This window comes from Dermacentor albipictus, chromosome 10, assembly GCF_038994185.2.
Source record: "Dermacentor albipictus isolate Rhodes 1998 colony chromosome 10, USDA_Dalb.pri_finalv2, whole genome shotgun sequence".
In the NCBI taxonomy this organism is placed as follows: Eukaryota; Metazoa; Arthropoda; class Arachnida; order Ixodida; family Ixodidae; genus Dermacentor; species Dermacentor albipictus.
The window spans coordinates 48,752,270-48,771,053 of NC_091830.1; the positions used below are offsets into that span (position 1 = coordinate 48,752,270).

Below are 18,784 nucleotides of genomic sequence, written 5' to 3' on the forward strand. Positions count from 1 at the left end.
AGTCAAGAGAAGTCTGTGGTTGGCTCATATTGGCCAGGTGTTTCTTTTTGGTAAATAGGAGGCGTGGATGTGTTATATCACGTTGTGTAAGTGTTTTATTATGATTGGGCATCCCTCAAGCTGACATCTAGCTTATGGCGTAATAATTTTATTGAACGAACTATGCATAATGGTCTCCATATTAAGTTACGCAGTTTAACTATGCCTCATTCTTCATATTTCTTTTAAGGAAGTGCACCGTCCCAGCGCTCTTTCCTCTCGATATTGAAACACGTCATGTTTCGGGTTCAAAGTTACCATGACTGGTCAAAGTTTGTTTGCAACAACGCTAAAAAACACTTCCTTCATTCTCGCACAATTACGTCACGCTTTTAAACTAAGAAACATCTTAACTGCATTGTCATCGAGCTGCAAGACAACACTTTTTATTGCATATTCAACCCTCACCATCCCCGTAACATCATAACGGATTTAATTTGCCAGAACCTTTTTTGCGCATTGCTCAAGCATCGACAACCACCTTTGCGTTCCGATGCGCCTCTTTAGGGCCATCCACCGCAGCGCTTAAGAGGTAGGAATGCTGACTGGCGTTCAGATAAAAGCCAATTTAAATCTCCAAAGATGGTCGCTGTACTTTTTCCTTCAAAGTGCTAGAACAAGCGTTAACTGGAAGAGCTTTTTCGATTTCATCAAGTGGAACAGGGCGCGGCTTCTCGACTGGTGAAAACATGCATTGCTCTAAATAAATGATCGTCTTTGATTCCTGCGACGAGCACTACTTTGAAAAACTAATCTTGTGTCCGGTGTACTTGCGTAGCAGCCGTCAGTGCCTGACTACGATATTTCCGATCAATAATCGCTGTGGCGTGTATTTGAAGCGCTGGAGATGTAGTGCTACAGGTTTTTCGATGGCTACAATGTATCGAGCCTTGCAGTACCAAGATAAACAGCCCGGTGCTGACGCAACCAGCCTTGCAAAAGAAAAAGAAGCGGTCTTTTTCCCCGCTGGTTTCGTCTTCGTCCAAGCAGAACCAACGGTTTGTCTCTTCTTTTTGGTGTGCCTTGCACTTTCGGTCAGCTGTACCCGGTCGACTGCAACCAAAAGCTTTTAGTCGAACACGAACAAAAACCAAACACGCCTCTTTTGTCCACGCGACAGCGAATCGGACGCGATTGATCCTGTTCTCAGCTAATGGTGCACTGCCAGTATATAAACTTGAAGCCGTTCTTGCAGCGTTCGCAGACTTTGGAGCTACACCCGAGCCACGGCACGAGTTACCATGAAGTTTCTCGTAAGTGAGACTGCCAAACCTACAGCCTCCTTAAGGTGCACGATCTTGTACTTCTGAGGCGATGACTTTAGTACTAGAAAAAAAAAGTCATTGGCTATTCCACGCGGTGAAGGTGGATTGCGAGCGAAGCTGTATAGCGCACGACAAAAAGGTGACACATAATTTTGAGCAAAGGTACGGACAGATTTATTGTCTTGATCCATGATCATCGTGACGAAAGGTACGCACCACATTTATTTTTGTGCATTCGCGTTCAATAGTGTCATACCTAAGTTATTCACATTCGTTTTATGTATATCTACGTAGAGAGAGATACAAATGAGAGAAGGGCAGGGGAGGTTGACGAGAGTTAAAGCCTCCTGTAGGTCAACAAAGGCTTGGCATTCGTTGTATACATTCGTGTTTCTATTTCACGATATCTTGAGGCACATGATTTGAGACAGAAATCACTGCACCCACAGGCAGTGGGCCAGTGCCGTCAGCGCCTTTGCAGAAGGAAGGGTAGTATGGGAACGCTGGCATGCTGCGCGCCATCGGAGCATGCTGTGGAAGAAGACAACGAATGTTCGAGCAGTGACACGAGCCATTGCTGATGGTGCTAGTTCTTGCCCACACACATGAAAATTTCACGGAATCCTAGCTGTAAGCCGCTTCGCTGTAAAAACTGATGTTTTCCGTTTCGTCTATACGGGCTTCGGAGCAGCCTTGAGCTTAACTGGATTAAGCTTAAGTCAGGCATGGTGCATGGCCATGGCCAATGTATAACGTCAGGGGGTCCAGAGCCACATGACGTACACTGGTATGAAAGCGAAAGTTTCATAGTGCACCTTCCAACACTTTCCTGACCATGACTGCTGGCTGTGTGGGTGCTACTGCTGTCCTGGCGATAGCTCACACACACAAAAAAAAAGAAAATGAATTATTACGTGTCTTATGCTGGGATCGACCACTGCATCCCCCCCCCCCTGTACAGCAGCCATATGTTTTAGTCAATATGCCCCAATCGTAAGACAGAGAGGGAGAGACAGAAAACATCGACTTCTGTTGATGTGGGGAGAGTTCCTCGTAGGGTGGAGCCCTTAGTGCAGGGTCCCATTGGCTCGCACCACTCCACGTGCCCGCCGGATCAGCCATCTCTTCTCTTGCGGGTCTAAGCTGGTCAGTGCAGCCTTCGAGGAGAAAGGTAAAGGAATAGGGGAGTACGCCGGAGGAAGTATGCTTTCACGGTGCCAACATCAACCAGCTTATCGAGATAATCGCGGCTTGTTGACGATGGTGATGATTATTTCGGTGCTATGGCACATACCCACAACGGGAGATCGAGCAAGCAGAGAGTTTAAAACGCTTAAAACAAATCAGAAGAAATGAAGAAATTCTAGCCACTATTTGAGTTCTCCCATAGCGCAACACGGGTGCATGAGAGCCCATACGGCGCGCCAACTTCCTTTACGTCAAAGACGCAGAAATGAAGTAGGCAAATTAACAGCATTTTATTGACCCTTTCAAGAAGGCTTCGCTTCACATTGATTCCAAAAATATGCGTTGGATCCGCATGAGTATTTTGCTGACAAAGGGAGCGCGAATGCTGCAGCTGGCTTAGTGGCAGAGTGGCTTTGGCGTTCCGCGGCTGAACGCGAGGTCGTGGGTTCGATTCCGGCCCGCGGAGGCCAGATGGAGATAGGGGCGGAATTTAAAAGTGCGCTCGCACGTTAACCAACCACAGGCGGTCAAAACAGTTTTTGCTAGCTGTACAGACTAACACAGTGCCTCTCGCAATGGGGGGCGTTAAACCTTACAATTCGTATGATCAATCACCGAGAAGGCTTTCTGTGCCGTGAGCACCATGCATGTTAGAATGAGGTGTAACGGCCGCAGCGACCAAGCAAGCTACGCAAATATCCTGAAATATAATATACGAGAAAAAAACCTTGCGGTGTGCTTGAAATTATGAGATAGAGGAGGTATGCTCGAATAACAGATGCAGGAACGCTGCATGTGCAGACGCCTTTGAGCGCGGCAGCAAGGACATCTCCACACCTGTGCAAATGGATGCCGACAGGAGTGGCCTTGTGAGTTGAAAGACCGGTATAGGGATACGCAATGCATGGGAATGCTAACGCTGAGTAATCTTTAAGTGCCGATAAAGACAGGCGCAACGCTCGCGTGCAAACTCCCATGAGTCAGGAGATTCTGTGCCGGACAGTTGCTTGGCGCCCAGTATAGACTTCATGACGCCGGTATTTGAAAACACCGTTGGAGCACAAAATGGAATCTAGGGGATGATATTTCATGTTTCGCAGCGGTCGGCCTTAACTGCTTGTTGTAGTTGAGGTGCATGAGTTAAAGAAGGCTCCGTAAGTTTTCGAGCTAGTCAGACACCTTTCCGTCGGTAAGCAATCAGAGCGTAGTGAATGGGGCATAGGAGGAGGAGGGGTCGGGGGGTTGGTGGTGACATCAAGACGGGGGCCCAAGTATGATGATTCATGAGATACAATAAATTCATGAGATACCCGCTTGCAATCAATGACTGTCGTTCAATTACGCACCCTCTCACTGCATTATTAGGGAAAACGTATCCGGACAGCTCGTTGCTTTTTCAGGCGAAAGGACATGCAGATGTTGAAATTTTAGCATTTCCGTGATTTTTATGCGGTTCGGAAGAATACTATATGTGTGTGAAGATGTCCCGAAAGTCGGTGATGATTTTCTGTAACGGTCCGAAGAAATTCATCATCGGAAATTTGCGAAATACGCTGTAGGCTGGTACCTTTAGGTGTTTCGCGATTAAAACTGAAAAGTCTGAAGGCCACATGTAAAGCATGCATTTGCACTGAAATTAATGCATTCACCTTGGGTGTGCGTCCTTTTCTGAACGTATGCTGTAGTGCTGGCAGCAGTATCAGCAGTAGCCGTAGCAGTGGTAACAGTAGTATCAATAGTAGTGGAAGGCGTTTCTTTGGGGGGGGGGGGCACCCCACGGTACCACGGTGTTAGCAGTATTTTATCTTTTATGCGCAATGGCGCTAGTAACATTTGCAGGAATTCTGATGATTCCTTTTGCTTATGTTTATTCATATTTTTATTCATCCCGTACCTAATGTTCCCAATAGATTACATAACAGTGACTGTTCAATAAGAACCCGAATATAGCTCTCCAATTCAGGCATAACGGTGACTCTGAAATAAACTCGAGCATTCAATGAAAACCTTTCTTTGAACTTTTTGCAAAGATGATAAGTTTGTAGATTTTGTTCGAAGTTGTGAAGGTGTTCCAACGTACCCACAGTACGTCATAGCCTAAGTGGCATCACGGCATCGCTCCTTTGAATGTCATTGCAGTAATTATATTTTTAGTAACATATAATAGCTTGTAGTAATATTCCGCATTTGATCTTCATTTAGTCACATTTATTCGTTATTTTATTTGTTCCACACAGCTCTCCAATTTAGGCATAACAGTGACTGTGAAATTAAATTAAACACCGAATAGAAAACGTTCTTTGAACGTTGTGAAGAAATGGTACGATTCTTATGTTTTTTCTTCTTGCTTCTTATTCTGAAAAAAATTTAAGCACTAAATTATTTTTCAGTGCTTTAAAGACAGCCAATAGTTTGTTCTTCCTTGGTTCCTATAAGGAAGTTAGTTTAAACATCACACAAGTTGATTTAGGGGTAGCAGTAGGGTGTCGTTAGGTTTCAGCGCATAACTACTTCTCCGCGTGACATTCAATAACTTCTTCCGACATTACAGCTGTCGATTTGCAGTTGCCGATGCTTGCTGAAACAATGGGCCACTACCTTTCCGTCCTCGAATATCTTTTTGTCCGTTTTGAAACTTTCACCTCCCACGCTTCGACTTTGTTTGGCAGCCCATTCACGCGAAGTGTACAGTGCTTTCCCAAGAGAACGGAGGAGCACCTTCAACTTCCCGCATTCCCTCACACTTCGCGAAGCTACTCGCAGCTCGCGCTAAAGGAGAGTTCGATTTCCTTTTCCAAGTAACCGGCTAAACCGGCTAGAGTGGTTCGGACGAGCGAGTCCTTCAGAATAGGTGACGCGACGAAAGAGTCCATTACGGGTCCGTGAACCGCCAACCCCCCTCCCCCCCCTCCGCCTCCCCCCCATCCACCTACACCCTACTGCTCTGCACTTTCCAGCCCTTCGGGACCCATTGCCACCCGAAGACGGTCCTGGCAGCCGCGTTTGTGCGGAACAAACAAGAACTGCCGGAGAACTTCCCATCAGCCAAAATCTCTTTGCACGGCGAATACGAGCGGGGCTGGGGAGGGGTGAGCCTTCTAGAAACGGGAACCATAGATGTGCTTCGGTAACCATATAGCGCTTCCTTACGCCATGCGTGTTACTTCAGTTTTTTGTTGTTGTCTCCTGGTGATTGCACCGGTGTTTGTTGATGAAGCTTCGCTGTTGAAAGCGGAGCACTTAGCTTGTAGTTTGTAACTGCTTGTAACTTAGCTTGTTGTAACTTAGGTTGTAACTTAGCTTGTAATTCGGAGCGCCTTTTTTTTACTTTGAAAGTCCCCGGCGAGCGAAATTAGGGCAGCGGCAATCCTTACGCTATCCGTTCTTTACGTCGATATTTGGTTTTGCTCGCGTGATTCCTGATTTCACGCCATAGGGTTTTCGGAAGGTTTATCCGATGAGTTTGGTGGTTTGCGCTTCATCATCAAGCGACTATTTGTCTTGTAGGAGTCTAATGAAAATTCTATAGCTGTATATGCAGGAAAAAAAAATGCAAAGAGCAAACATTTTTGGCTCGAAGTAAGGCGAGTGCGAATAGTTCCGAACAAATCGATGTCATATATGCTCGCGTATAAAGTTTATCAAAAGAGTGATTTATTGAGAAAAAAAAAACTACTTGCGCGATTGTTTCATCGCTAGACGTGAACGAACTAACGGAAGGTCTTCACAAAGAAAAGGGCCTTTATATTGGATGAATCAAGAGAAAGCTCTCGACACTAAGTGACGAGCGGTGGGTGAACAAAAAAAAACCGCAGCCTGGAGCAAATTGCTTCGACGAGAGAATTTTCTTCGTCAAGCGCTGACAAGGGCTTTATTGTCGAAACGCTGGCTTCGTAACTTTTGTGCATAGTTTTCACTGCCGACGAGAAGGAGGGAAGGCGGAATGGCACTGCCGTAAGGTATTCGAAAGCGCAGCAGATGAGACGAGGAAGAAGTTCATCAACACAGCCAGCAGCTTCTTATTTGCTGTCTCTTCGAAGGCTTAACGTGGACTTGGCTGAAGCCGTAATTCGTTCCTTTGTGTCCTGCGCTCTGGAATTCAGCCACAGGAATGCTTGCTGCACTGTCCAGGAATTTCTTATTGAGTCCAACCGAATTTGTCTGTTAAACATTGCTCGTATTGTGTGTTAGTTCTTTTCAGGGAATAATTATTGCTTCTTCTTGGTATTATTGCTTCAATTCTAACATTTAATTTCACCTTTCAACGGTATTTGCTCAATGTCAGTCGCCAAAGATTATTCTTGATTACAACTTGGAAAAACCCACCCATTTCTTGGAGAATTCTGCGTTGAGGATGTGAGCCACATGTTCAATTAACAACTGTTGAGACGACAGCGCTACGTCTACCGCTTCAATAGGATTTCATTTTAGCATGTCGCCGTTTTAACGTTCAAAGGAAAAGTTTTTTGAAAGAGCCTTCCCGACAGCTTGGCTTGAATTTGAACATTCCATTGGTCATTTACATCGGTGCTACTTGATTTTAGCCACAAGAAGTTTGTGATGGCCGCAGCAATTTATTACGCGAAAGAAAAGGAATTCAATATAAAGATATTCTGTTTGGCCTTTGGCCTGTAATTAGCATTTTTATATTTTGTAACATGTAGATACAATAAGCTTGAAATCTATATCAGAAAACTTTTAATTTGCAGATGTTCCATTTGAGCATTTTGCTTGAAGTTATGTTCATCAAAATTAATATTTTTTGTGAACTCTTGTACCGCCCAATCAGCGGCCGATCCCAAGAACTGCTTTGCACCAGGACGCTGGGGAGCAACAACAGTAAATAAATGTAGCCGTGGTAGCTTGCAAGGGCGACGTTCTCACCAGGCTGAGGCTCCCTTTATTCGTCGAGTATGCATCACTTCAAGTCTACGTCTTCCTGTGAAGCTTTTGTATTGATTGGATTTCGGTTTTATAAGTGCGATTAAACACAATGTTGTTATTTGATGGGCTTGTTGAAAGGGTAACGTTTCAAGAATTGTGTTCGCATTGCTGCATGATGCTCAAGAACTGTATTGATGTTTACGACCTTAATATGACACTAAGTTCATCAATAATATCAGGAACAGGGATATACGTGTGAAAAGAAGTACATGTGCAGTAGTTCAAGATTATTTCTGATCATAGTATGCGGCGTCAGAAAACAGAAGGAAGGAAACATATAATATCCTTGTATCCCTTGAGGAGAGTCTTAATTGGCCTAGTTGGGAAAGATTTCCAACTTCTCAATTTATAAGAAACTATCAAAACGAGCTGACTCTTCTACAACAGAGTGAGGCAGCTATTCAGAGCTCCACTGTTATCTCTACATTCTATATTGCCGATTCATAGTGATTTAAAAGTCATCTGCTTTAACTTCGACAGATGTGCAGCGCTGTTCTCCTCGCCTTTGCTTTCGTTGTGTCCAATGCTGGATACCATGGATATGGTGGACATGGTGGGCACGGAGGTTATGGTGGACATGGCGGCTATGGTGGGCATGGCCACGGCGGGTACAGCCATGGCATCACGCACTTGTTTGACAACCAGCGTGCCCATTACGGACACGGAGGTTACGGCCACGGAGGATATGGAGGCCATGGACATGGCGGCTATGGACACGGCGGATACGGCGGTCACGGCTATCATGTCTAAGGCTTCGGTTGACACATCTATGAGGAGAAACCCTAGAAGTCGCTGTACAGTCTGTGCATAGGAAAATAAATGCATTTTGTTTCAAAAGCATGCGTGAAACTGGGCAAGTGGTTTGCGTTGGCAGTCATGGGTGAGGACGACAACGATAGCGGACTCGCTTGCAAAAAACTGATAAAACCGGGATCGATCAACGCCGCCAGCCTCATTTTAATTTCACTGCAGGACTCAGGCTTCTCCCAGTGATCTCCAGTCAGGCCTGTCTTGCGTGAGCTGACTCAAACCAGTGCCTGATAATTTTCTTATTTCATCCCACCGCACATTCCTCGGCCCGCGTCGACCACGTTTCCCTATCCAAACAACTGCATGGTTATTCTATCTTTTGTATTGCACGCCACTACACATTTTCTTATTCACACCATCGCATACATACTGTGCTATGCTGCAAAAGCCCCTACTTGATGGGCTTGTGATAAACCGCGATCCTTACAAGTGTGGTTTGTGCACTTATTGAGACGTAATTACGGTTTCCTAAATCTAGAAATGTATCAGCAGGATCTTGGAGAACGTTATATGGCAATGGAAGGAAAGCTGCAGGAGGGGAGCTTCTGTACGTGCGCTAAGGCGCCATGTAGTTCCACGGCATCTGGCAGCACTTTAGGTTTCTTGGAAGAGATAATAATAATAATTATGGGGTTTTACGTGCCAAAACCACTTTCTGATTATGAGGAACGCCGTAGTGGAGGACTCCGGAAATTTGGACCACCTGGGGTTCTTTAACGTGCACCTAAATCTAAGTACACGGGTGTTTTCGCATTTCGCCCCCATCGAAATGCGGCCGCCGTGGCCGGGATTCGATCCCGCGAACTCGTGCTTAGCAGCCCAACACCATAGCCACTAAGCAACCACGGCGGGTTTCTTGGAAGAGACACGAAATCAGCGTACCTTCCACGTGTGTCAGTTCCGCATTCATCCCAAACGCGGAACAGAAAAACGTTAAAAGAGGTCGCAGGTCACTGAGTGTTGCATTTTCTTCACTATTCTAATAATAAAAATCTGTTTATATTTTCTGTTGCCTAGCTTAAGCTAGCGCGACTGAGAATGTGAGATAAATTCAGAAGTGCTTTTAGTTGTACACGCCTTTGTCTCCTTAGCTTTTCTTCTATTGCCACAGAATGTTTCCCCGTGAACATAATTGCTTCCGAGTATTCCGAGTATTCGTAATATAAACAACAGTCGTCTGTGACTTCGGCACACTGACATGTCTTTCGTAAAACTTGAAGCTGAAGTAATCGTGTTCGACATCTGGTTGCATATTCCTGATAACGTATAGGCATGAACACTGATATGAGGAAGCACTGACGCGCAGAATTTTGAAACAGAACGCAGTGGAGGCAAATAAAATTTTGGCTGTGAAATTCATGAATCACTTAAATTATTTAAAAAAATTCCGGCGAAGGAGAATTATCCGGCGAACGGTGCCTTTTATAAATAGCGGGCCTCTCTGTTTGAGTAGTTGTTTTTACAAAATTTCGCTTTTTATTCCAAATTATAGTGCTCAAAAAACAATGTACACCCTAATTTCATCAGAACGCGCAGCTGAAAATCCCGGGCGGAGCAACGACAAACTGTATCTAGTTTCCTTCGCTGAAACCCACAGGTGAGTATCACGTTTCTTCGACATTTCTGTAGAAGGACATGAAAGTAGTAGCGCACGTAAGAACAGTCGTAGCGTTCACTAGGAGTTTATGGTATAACGCGTCCTCTCGGGCAACGAGAAATCATGAATGTGAGCCTACACCGCCCGATCGCGTTACTTTCTTTAAATATCCTCCCGTTTCGCCGAAATGAAAATACTTGGACTTGGAGAAAGTGGCCTAACGACGAGGCAAAATGTGCGGTCCCTCCTACTTTTCACCGCTTCAGTTACGTTACAGCTGCCGGCCACTGAGCCCAATTGAGGCCTTGACCATAATGCCAGCCATACCGTGCGCCCGCGGGCCATTGCGAGTTGTTAGTTCCCTCCGGATTCCAGGAGCCCAGCCCAACGTTCAAGTAAATGGCCGGCTCATTAACCCTCCAAGCGTGCGAAGAAAAACGAAATCAGACAAAGAAGTACAGCTGCAAGCGTGAAAGTACAACAAAACTGCTACTACTTTAGAAGGACGCAGTCGTCGCGAACAATCACGGAAAGACAGTGTGGGGCACAAAATTGGCTTCTTACACTAGAATGTGTGTCACCGGTTGTTTCGGCAGCTGAATCATTTGTTTCTTTTGCTCTCTCAGCATTGCAGTGGTGCCCGGTGACCCAGCTTAAGCCTTGTCAGCCCACGCGGAATTTGGGCTGGAAGGCTTCAAGCTAGAGAAACCAAATGAAAAACAAAAAAAACGAAATGGTGGACGCTGAAGCACCAGGGAACGGGACAGAACTCTTCGTGGACTGTTTGACCCTTGAAAAATGTCATCTTGTAATGGTGGGGGCACATTTTTTTTTTTTTGCTCTTTTGCGTGTTGCCATTAACTCGTGTCGCCAAAAACACGTGACGTATTCGCAGGGCGTGTTCCCGTATATAAGGCTCTCACAGCTGGCTGAGTAGAACAGAGACTCGCCGTCACCAGGGCAGAAAGGATATCAATATGAAAGTCACCGTAAGTGGGCGTTACCGGAAGATGTATATTGTTCTTGGATACTTTCGGGGGAGTTGAAGAGAAAGCTAGGCACTGAGAGCAAAGTGCCCAAGTGGTAGCTTCTGTAGGGTCCTCCCTTGTAGATTTTTATATAACTTGACAGTTAAGCCGTCGATAATATCAGTTGCTTAACAGTACCTTGCATGTACAAAATTTTTCGCGCCATGCATGCAAAACATGCAACGATTGGCAAGGACTAAAATCGCATCTAATTTTCTCTGGGAGGTTTCAAGCACTGACGCAATAACCGCTGAACTTTGGAGTTCTTTAGAATGATTTTGTTGGGACTGTATCTAGGATTAACTAGAAGTGAGGCCGTGAATCATTTGGTATCTTCTTACTAAAATTACGCGAATCTGAGCCACCAGAATATGATCCGTGAAACCACCTATAAGAAGATGCGATTCACTCCTAACATATTGTGTGCCTCAGCTTTTGCTTGTAGTCTGCAGGTTTTGAAAGGGTTTGGTTCAGTGAATGCCTCTAAACGCAGGTGTGTCTCCTTGTCGTTCTTGCCCTTGTGGCTCTGACCTCAGCCGGCTACGGCATTGGCTATGGTGGATACGGAGGTTACGGCTTGGGCTACGGTGGCTATGGCGGCTACGGTGGCTACGGTGGCTACGGTGGCTACGGACTTGGATTTGGCATAGGCCGCACCTACTACTTCGACAACCAGAGGGCGGCGCCTTACTTCGGATACGGTGGATACGGGCTCGGATATGGTGGCTACGGTGGCTTCGGCGGATACGGTCTCGGCTTCAAAGGCTAGCATCTACGGCTAATCCCTTCTTCTGCATACATGTTCTGGTGAGATGATTTCGAGGAGACTTTTACGGGGCACTAGGCTCCAGCTTTTTTGTTCTCACTGTGTAAAAGCCGAAGCAGTGTGCACGCGACAGCATAAACGGCTGTAACGTTCGGAGGGGTTCCTTTAAGTCCATACTTATTTTGAGGAAAGTTTTGTGTAAGCGCCCTCGACAAGTAGCCCAAGCACGTGTCAAACTGTATAGAAAGCTATTTTCATCGGACGCAGTACTGGGGAAATGTGTAATTCACATGATCGAAATGAAGGTAGGTAAAACTAATTTCGAAGATTTTACAGTGCTCACTTTTCGTAGCACTTGTACGCGAGCTATCATCGACTGAAACTCATGAGCGCTGAAAGATGCAAGCAGGGAATAGTACTGGAGAAGCGATTTTCAAGCATAATTGCTGAGGATGATGGCGTCGTAAGAGAATTTCGTCGCTTGGCTACACTTCTGAGCGACTGCTGTGATACAAGTGTGATCATTGATACCAAAACACGAGGCTCGATGTTTCAGGAAGCACAGTGCACACAGTACCGAAGCGTCATATGCGGCACGTTATGAGACCTTCTCTATGCAGTGAAACTGAATAATAATAGTTGCCTTTATATTTGCAATGTTGTTTTTAAGTCCACGCCAAGGCCTTCCTTACGCTATAAACTCTTCTAAATCCACTGTTGTCGTTGGGTTCCATTCATTCACGACAATTTCAATAGTCAAATCTATCCACGAAATAAGGTTTACACAAAAGCACTTCCAAAGATTAGCCTTGAGAATACACGGTATGCCCCCTTGACATTTAGTCAATTGGGCACACTGTCTACCGTACTGGGATGTTTATTCAACTGAGCATACCAAAGAGAATTGGTGACCCGTGTTGTGTAGTGAAAATATCCGCTTATGGAAAAGTTCATATGCGTATTTTTGGCGTGCACTTCACAACTCCTGCTTTCCAAAAGCGGATTCTGACTTCATAGCTTATACAAATTATAGTAACGTGGCTTAACTGTCGTGAACGTGAGGATGTGGATTAACCATGACTAAAATATGTGCGCTTAGTTGTAGGGAACGTTGCATGCCATGCATGCAATGAACGTTGAACGTTGCATGCTGGATGCCACTATTAGGCATCCAGAAGTAATTAAATACGTTCTGTATGTGTATTCAAGGACACTCATGATTTCTCAATATGTAGTTAGCGGGGATACAGGACATTTTCATGCCAAAATGAAGGCTGAATTACGAGTAATTGAAAATCAATGACCGTGTCGAAGAATTTGTTTTGTTAGACCATACATTCGAGAAATCATTCGCATTTTCTCCGGGCAGTAAATAATAATGTATTAAGCAACATCTTGAAGAGGTGCGTTGCAAAGGAAGGATTAGCTACGTGCAACCCGGCAATATTTCGCCCAATTGCGCAGCGGAAACGCATGACCAACAACTTCCAGGCAGCTACGTAACAACTCGCGACCGACCCTGTCAGAAAAAAAAAAAAATAACAAAAACGGAATCCATGGGCTTCTTCTTGCTTGTTGTCTTCGCTATGTGTCGTTGTTTCCCGGCGTCGCAGAGTGACCTTCGGTTGTTTTCTCTTCGTTTCTCTTTGTAACCACAGTGCCACCTTGCATCTGCTTTTCACCTAACGGCCCGATTGCACCTTCTCGCGTGAGTTTTTCGCGTGCGAAACTTTCTTCGGCTAGGCCGGCGCGGCGACTCAGCGTACCTTTCTCCCACGCGAAATTCGCAGAACGAAGCAGACGGCAGTAGTTTTGCCAGTAAAGCCCAGGGTAGAAACAAATTCGGTTGGTTCCAAGCGAGCCAGCCGGGTTTTCTTTTCGCTTCTCAATCTCCGAGTCGGCGCATTAAGCATTCGTTCCTATTGAACGCAAACTCGCGTGTTCCAATCGTCTCTGCGGGCCGAATGCAAGGACCTCGGCAGAAAATCAGCGACGCGTCATAACGGACCGGGTGGCCTTGACGCAATCTCCCGTAAAGCTGGCGTTCTAAAAACCCGTGAGCCGAAAGAAAAACAAAATATCATAGCGCGAGAAAGTCTGAGAAGTGGAGAATTGACCAGGAATTTAGTGGGAAAAAGAAAATGGCAGCAGCAGACAAGGCGTGTACAACGGTGGCGTGTGGCGCGGACCGTTCCACAGCACACGACATGCTCACGGAGCTCTCCCCTCGCGTCGCAGCCGCCCGTTGCCCAATGGTGTGACCTCGTTCGACGCGGGCAGCACAGCGGTCCTCGAAGTAGTGCCAGGTGGCCCGTGATGGTGGGAGAAGGTCATTCCACCGACTCCCCCTCTCTCCGCCAACCCTCCTCGTCGTCTTTCATTCTTCACGTCCCAAAGCCCAATGCTCGACCACGTTCGGTGGTAGGCGAACCGAGACGTCAGAATGCTGCTTCGGGTTATGTAGTTTTCTTTGTCGGCCGCGGCTCTAAGTCGCAGGAGAACTACCTAAAAAGAAAGAAAAACGCTGCGCACTTTCTCTCTTCTCCACCAAGCATCCCAAACTTCGTACCCGGTCGCACCGGCGATCGTGAAAGTGCTAAGAGGAGGCGTTTCCCGGAAAGAACGGCTGTATTTGGTGCAACCGCCCCCCCCCCCCCCTCGATCTCCACGCTGCCTTTAGAAGTTGTGGGGTGCGCTGTGTGTGTAAGTTCCTTGCGCAATAAACGACTTTGAGGAAGACTGGCCGGAGGGATATGCGGAATTGCGATGGTTCCAGGGAGCGCTCTGGGTGGCGCAGCCGCGACGGAGCTGTGAGATACCGGAAGCAGTTGTCGATCGCGGAATCTGGTGTGCTGTGCGCAGAAGTCGAACATTTGCCCTTTTTGCCTTCAAACTGCATTATTCGCTATCGGTATCGCATGTGCTTCCTGGCACCTCGCGTTGCTCATGTTACACCTTAACCTACGGTTGCATTCGTTTTGATCGTAACGGGTCAGTGAGACTTCTTACGAGCAAAGCGTGTTTGGCAATGACAGGTCTTTCGCTTGAGCGCACAAGTGACATATATCGTATCCTGCGAAATTTATGAAAATTTGCGGAGCACAAATGTAGTGGTCAGTGCTTGCGAATATATTTTACATTAAATGTGCTACTTTACGCTTTAACGAGAAACTTCTCAAGTTGAATATGTACTCTTTATTTTTTCAGGAGGACCAGGACCTACAACGTGACGGACAACTTTTGACCAGCGAGCTCTGTGTTATGTGTGAATATCTTCAATAAATGTGCCTCAGCAGCCAAATACAACGTTTTGCGTCTGTGTCAACTTGACATTTGCAGCTTCTAAGATTACAGTTTATAGATATGGTTTGATGTGGACTCTAAGGTACTCCAACGGAAGGGCAATCTTTATCTCTAGATAAAGTAGGTGCAGCGCTGTAGATGGTGATACCGGGAGTTACTGTGTTACCGGGGGTGTTCACTGAGTACTCTCAGCCTTGCCCTGCTCAATGATTCCCCCCACACGTCTTAGTAGCGAGCTATCAAATGCAATGCGCACTAGCGCTACCTGCATAGAGACGGCTCCGTCAATGTGTCTGCCGATGCGTGCATGGTTGCAGCGAGTACGCCTTGCAGCTCTGACTGCACACGTGTTAGAGGCTACAAGTGCTAAAAGCAAAATGCGCTACCATTGTGTTCATTTGCTTTCTGTCATAGAGAGCAAAAAGTTTTTGTTTTGCTTTGTTTTGTTTTGGTGTTGGTTTGAATTTAAAAATTAAATTATGGGGTTTTACGTGCCAAAACCACTCTCTGATTATGAAGCACGCCGTAGTGGTGGGCTCCGGAAATTTCGACCACCTGGGGTTTTTTAACGTGCACCTAAATCTAAGTACACGGGTATTTTCGCATTTCGCCCCCATCGAAATGCGGCCGCCGTGGCCGGGATTCGATCCCGCGACCTCGTGCTCAGCAGCCTAACACCATAGCCTTGGTTTGAATTTGGTTTGGTTTCGTTCTCTACATGGATAACAAGGCTTTCTTTTGTTTTGGTTTGTCAATAGATAACATCGCTTGGTTTGGGTTAATCTCATGGCTAACACATCTACCTTTAAACGTAACACTTGTCAGTCAGTGATAAATGGTCACTGAAAAAAAAAACATATAGACAAGTGCGAATGTCGATGTGCTTGATCCGTATACATGAAATTTCAGATGCAGTGTGGGAGCTATCTCAGCCATGCAAGTCTCTAACGTCACGACTTTCGGCACAGCTGGCACAATATGAGTCAGGAATCTCCGCTATGCGCGTTTAGAGAGGTCTCTTCTCACCGATCATCAAAATCCATTGCATATAACTAGAGCATTTTCATGGTTATATTGCGCTCAGTTTTACAAACACGATATTAAGAAAGGACAGGACGTGGATGGACGTAGCGTCCTGTCCTTCCTTAATATCGTGTTTGTAAAGCTGAGCGCAATATAACCATGAACAGTCACCAACTAGCCCCCTTCATTTCTTTACTAAATAGAGTATTTTATCATGCACCGCTGTTGTTTTACCTTTGTACCACTGCAGTCTCCACCAGTGGCGGGCTTTTCACTTGCCAACTAATCCAAGCAAGGCACATGTGCAGCTTGACATTGAATCGCACGTCCAAGCTAGGCTCCCAGGTGGCTGATGCGGTAGCGTTACAGCCGATATCGGTGCGCTGAAAAACTACTGTTTGTCAATGCCGATTCGTTCAATAGCAAAAAAAATACGTGCCAAACATTTTCCTTTTTTGTGTGTGTCTGTGCTAAAACAAAAATGTAGGCCTCTGAAAGCCCAACTATCCCAAAACTACTACGCACACTCCTAAGACAAGAAAAAGAAGGACGACATGACCAAAATATGAACAAACTCTACACGCACTAACTGAAGTCCCAAGAAGAATGATTATTATTATTATTATTATTATTATTATTATTATTATTATTATTATTATTATTATTATTATTATTATTATTATTATTATTATTATTATTATTATTATTATCCAAGTCTATGGCGTGTACCCACTAAGAGGCATAGACCAAGAATCGAGCGGCAGTAAGTAGCTTAAGAGCAAATCTTCTCTAACAGGAGAAATGAAATGTCTAAAACGAAAGATCGAAAAAGCAAGAATGGTAAGGTGACCGTTTGGGCATATCGGTAGGACATGAATGCAGCTTTTTGAGCACAAGACGGGGACAGAGCAGAGGCTAATACACACGAGCGTAGTGTTTTATTTTGGAAAAAGTGACCACTTACGTATAAGGCAACATCTGTGACACGTCACGTATGCGCCACCTGCGGAAAATTCCTGTCTTTACACAAGAAGGATAGCTCCTTGCTGAAAGGGGCGAGAGACGGTTTTGACACACAGGTTTTGACACACCTGACAACTAATTCTGCTTCGATGAGCTCGCGAGCTTACTGATTAAGACTTTTGCTGACAATTCAGCAAGCACTATACACCGGTTTACATGTGACCGCTTTTGTGGCGTTTGCCTAATTACGTATGCAATTTCTACAGTGTGTATCCGAAAATTCCCCTCGAATTTCCATCACATTCTAGCGATGCTCCCGGAGCCTGTCATTAAGACATCGTTCGCTCTGACCAACATAGTCGGACCCGCAGTTCAAAGGCAGATTGTAAGCTGTTTCTTCCGCACATTCAACGAACTTTGACTGATGTCTCTTTTTGCATGCAAGCTCTCTGGGGGACACCATGCTGGTTAATCTGCACAAAGATTGCAGTTTATCGGGATTAGAAAACAATACTTTTACATTGGCCTGCTGGCCAATCTTTTTCAATCGATCCGACATGTCGTGGGTATACGTAACAAACGCGACTTTTTTGCAAAGTGTGGAAGGCTGAGTTTGCATTTCTTATTTGTTGGGACATACGCTTCAAGAGGCATTCAGCACCGCTAACGAGAACATGCGTGGGGTACCCCGCGTTCCCGGGGCGATGTGACTGTTCAGAGAAGCTGTCGGCCATGATCTCTGAGCAAGACTCGCATAAAGAATTGTACAGGCATAACATCGCGATGCCCCTTTTTACTAGCTTTGAGTGCGCTGACGCTGACTCTCGTGTGTCTTAGCTCCAGCTTTGTCCTCATCTTCTGCTCAAAAACCTGCGTTCAAGAACGGCAAGCCAGGGAGTAGTCATACTAACTGAAACAAAATTATCAAAGATGCATTAATGAAGGAGACAATAAAATGCCCCATTAAGGAAGAATTTGGAGAAGCAATTTTAGTGAAACGAATAGTGCTCGAAAGAAAGTAAAGCTGCAAAAAAATTAGCATGGTGGAAAAGTATTGTCATTATTATGGTTATTGTTGCATCACCGGCATTGTTGCTGTTGTCTTCGTCGTCATCATTATTCTTGTTGGCTTGGTAAACAGGATCTCCCTGAGTGCCAGAATTTTATGTTTGTTTTTGCTGTAGCCAAATTATCGTTGAGCCAGGTGTTACCTGAGCCTTACTTGAGGTATTGTAATCAGTAGTCCCGAAACGTGATTGGCATCCGCTCCTTTCACCAACTTGCCTTTGCAAATTCATGAGAGCATGAAGAAATTTCGCTTCAGCATGACACTGTTTTACGCATTAACATGCAGATTACGCGCATTGAAGATTATAGTCCTGAGATTATGCTGTACCACTGAAAGACTCTTCATGAATACGGCACAATGACAACGCGGCCGGTACACTGCGCACGACATATCTCAATTTCACCCCGAAGTGGCGCAAATCAGCCTTTCGTACCCCCCGCCCGCCTATAACCAAAGTGCTTATTGTTGCCAAACTATGGTCTATGTCCAGTGCAACATCGAGCCTGTGCATAGGCCATCCATCACTGATGCTGCGAAAGATATCATCGCGGTTTCTCGCATATGTGACCACACTTTGTCGTTTTTTTTATTTCCTTGTATGCGCTATCATTAAACCCGTAAGGCTGCGAGAAACCAACGACGAGGAGCACACATACGAGGTCACTCCGGACTGGTCTCGCAAAGCATTCACAGGCCCCAAAGCGAGAAGGACAAAAAACCGGGACGCCCATTGATGTTTTTGTTTTCAATCTCGTTTTGCTATTTCACCTTGAAAACATCCGCGATGTC

The 18,784-nt window shown here is 45.5% G+C and overlaps 1 protein-coding gene across 2 annotated transcripts; it reads left to right on the plus strand.

Annotated features, from left to right (window-relative positions):
• The first annotated feature begins 1,110 nt into the window (after positions 1 to 1,110).
• Positions 1,111 to 14,938, plus strand: LOC139051079 (neuropeptide-like protein 31). 2 transcript variants are annotated; one of them, XM_070528157.1, is made up of 4 exons: positions 1,111 to 1,292; positions 7,917 to 8,154; positions 11,408 to 11,678; positions 14,845 to 14,938. In XM_070528157.1, the coding sequence occupies exons 1-3, from the start codon at positions 1,281 to 1,283 to the stop codon at positions 11,638 to 11,640; spliced, it is 483 nt and encodes a 160-aa protein (XP_070384258.1). In that variant the 5' UTR covers positions 1,111 to 1,280; the 3' UTR covers positions 11,641 to 11,678; positions 14,845 to 14,938. The 2 variants fall into 2 exon arrangements, with proteins under 2 accessions (XP_070384258.1, XP_070384257.1); XM_070528156.1 differs by lacking the exons at positions 1,111 to 1,292; positions 7,917 to 8,154 and adding exons at positions 10,483 to 10,657; positions 10,739 to 10,832 and having other exon boundaries at positions 11,365 to 11,678.
• Positions 14,939 to 18,784: the final 3,846 nt, after the last annotated feature.

Bases quoted from the DNA above. Each gene is read 5' to 3' on its own strand.
- LOC139051079 (XM_070528157.1), top strand. The intron at 8,155-11,407 runs GCGGATACGGCG...CTCTGACCTCAG, and splicing joins ACATGGCGGCTATGGACACG to CCGGCTACGGCATTGGCTAT.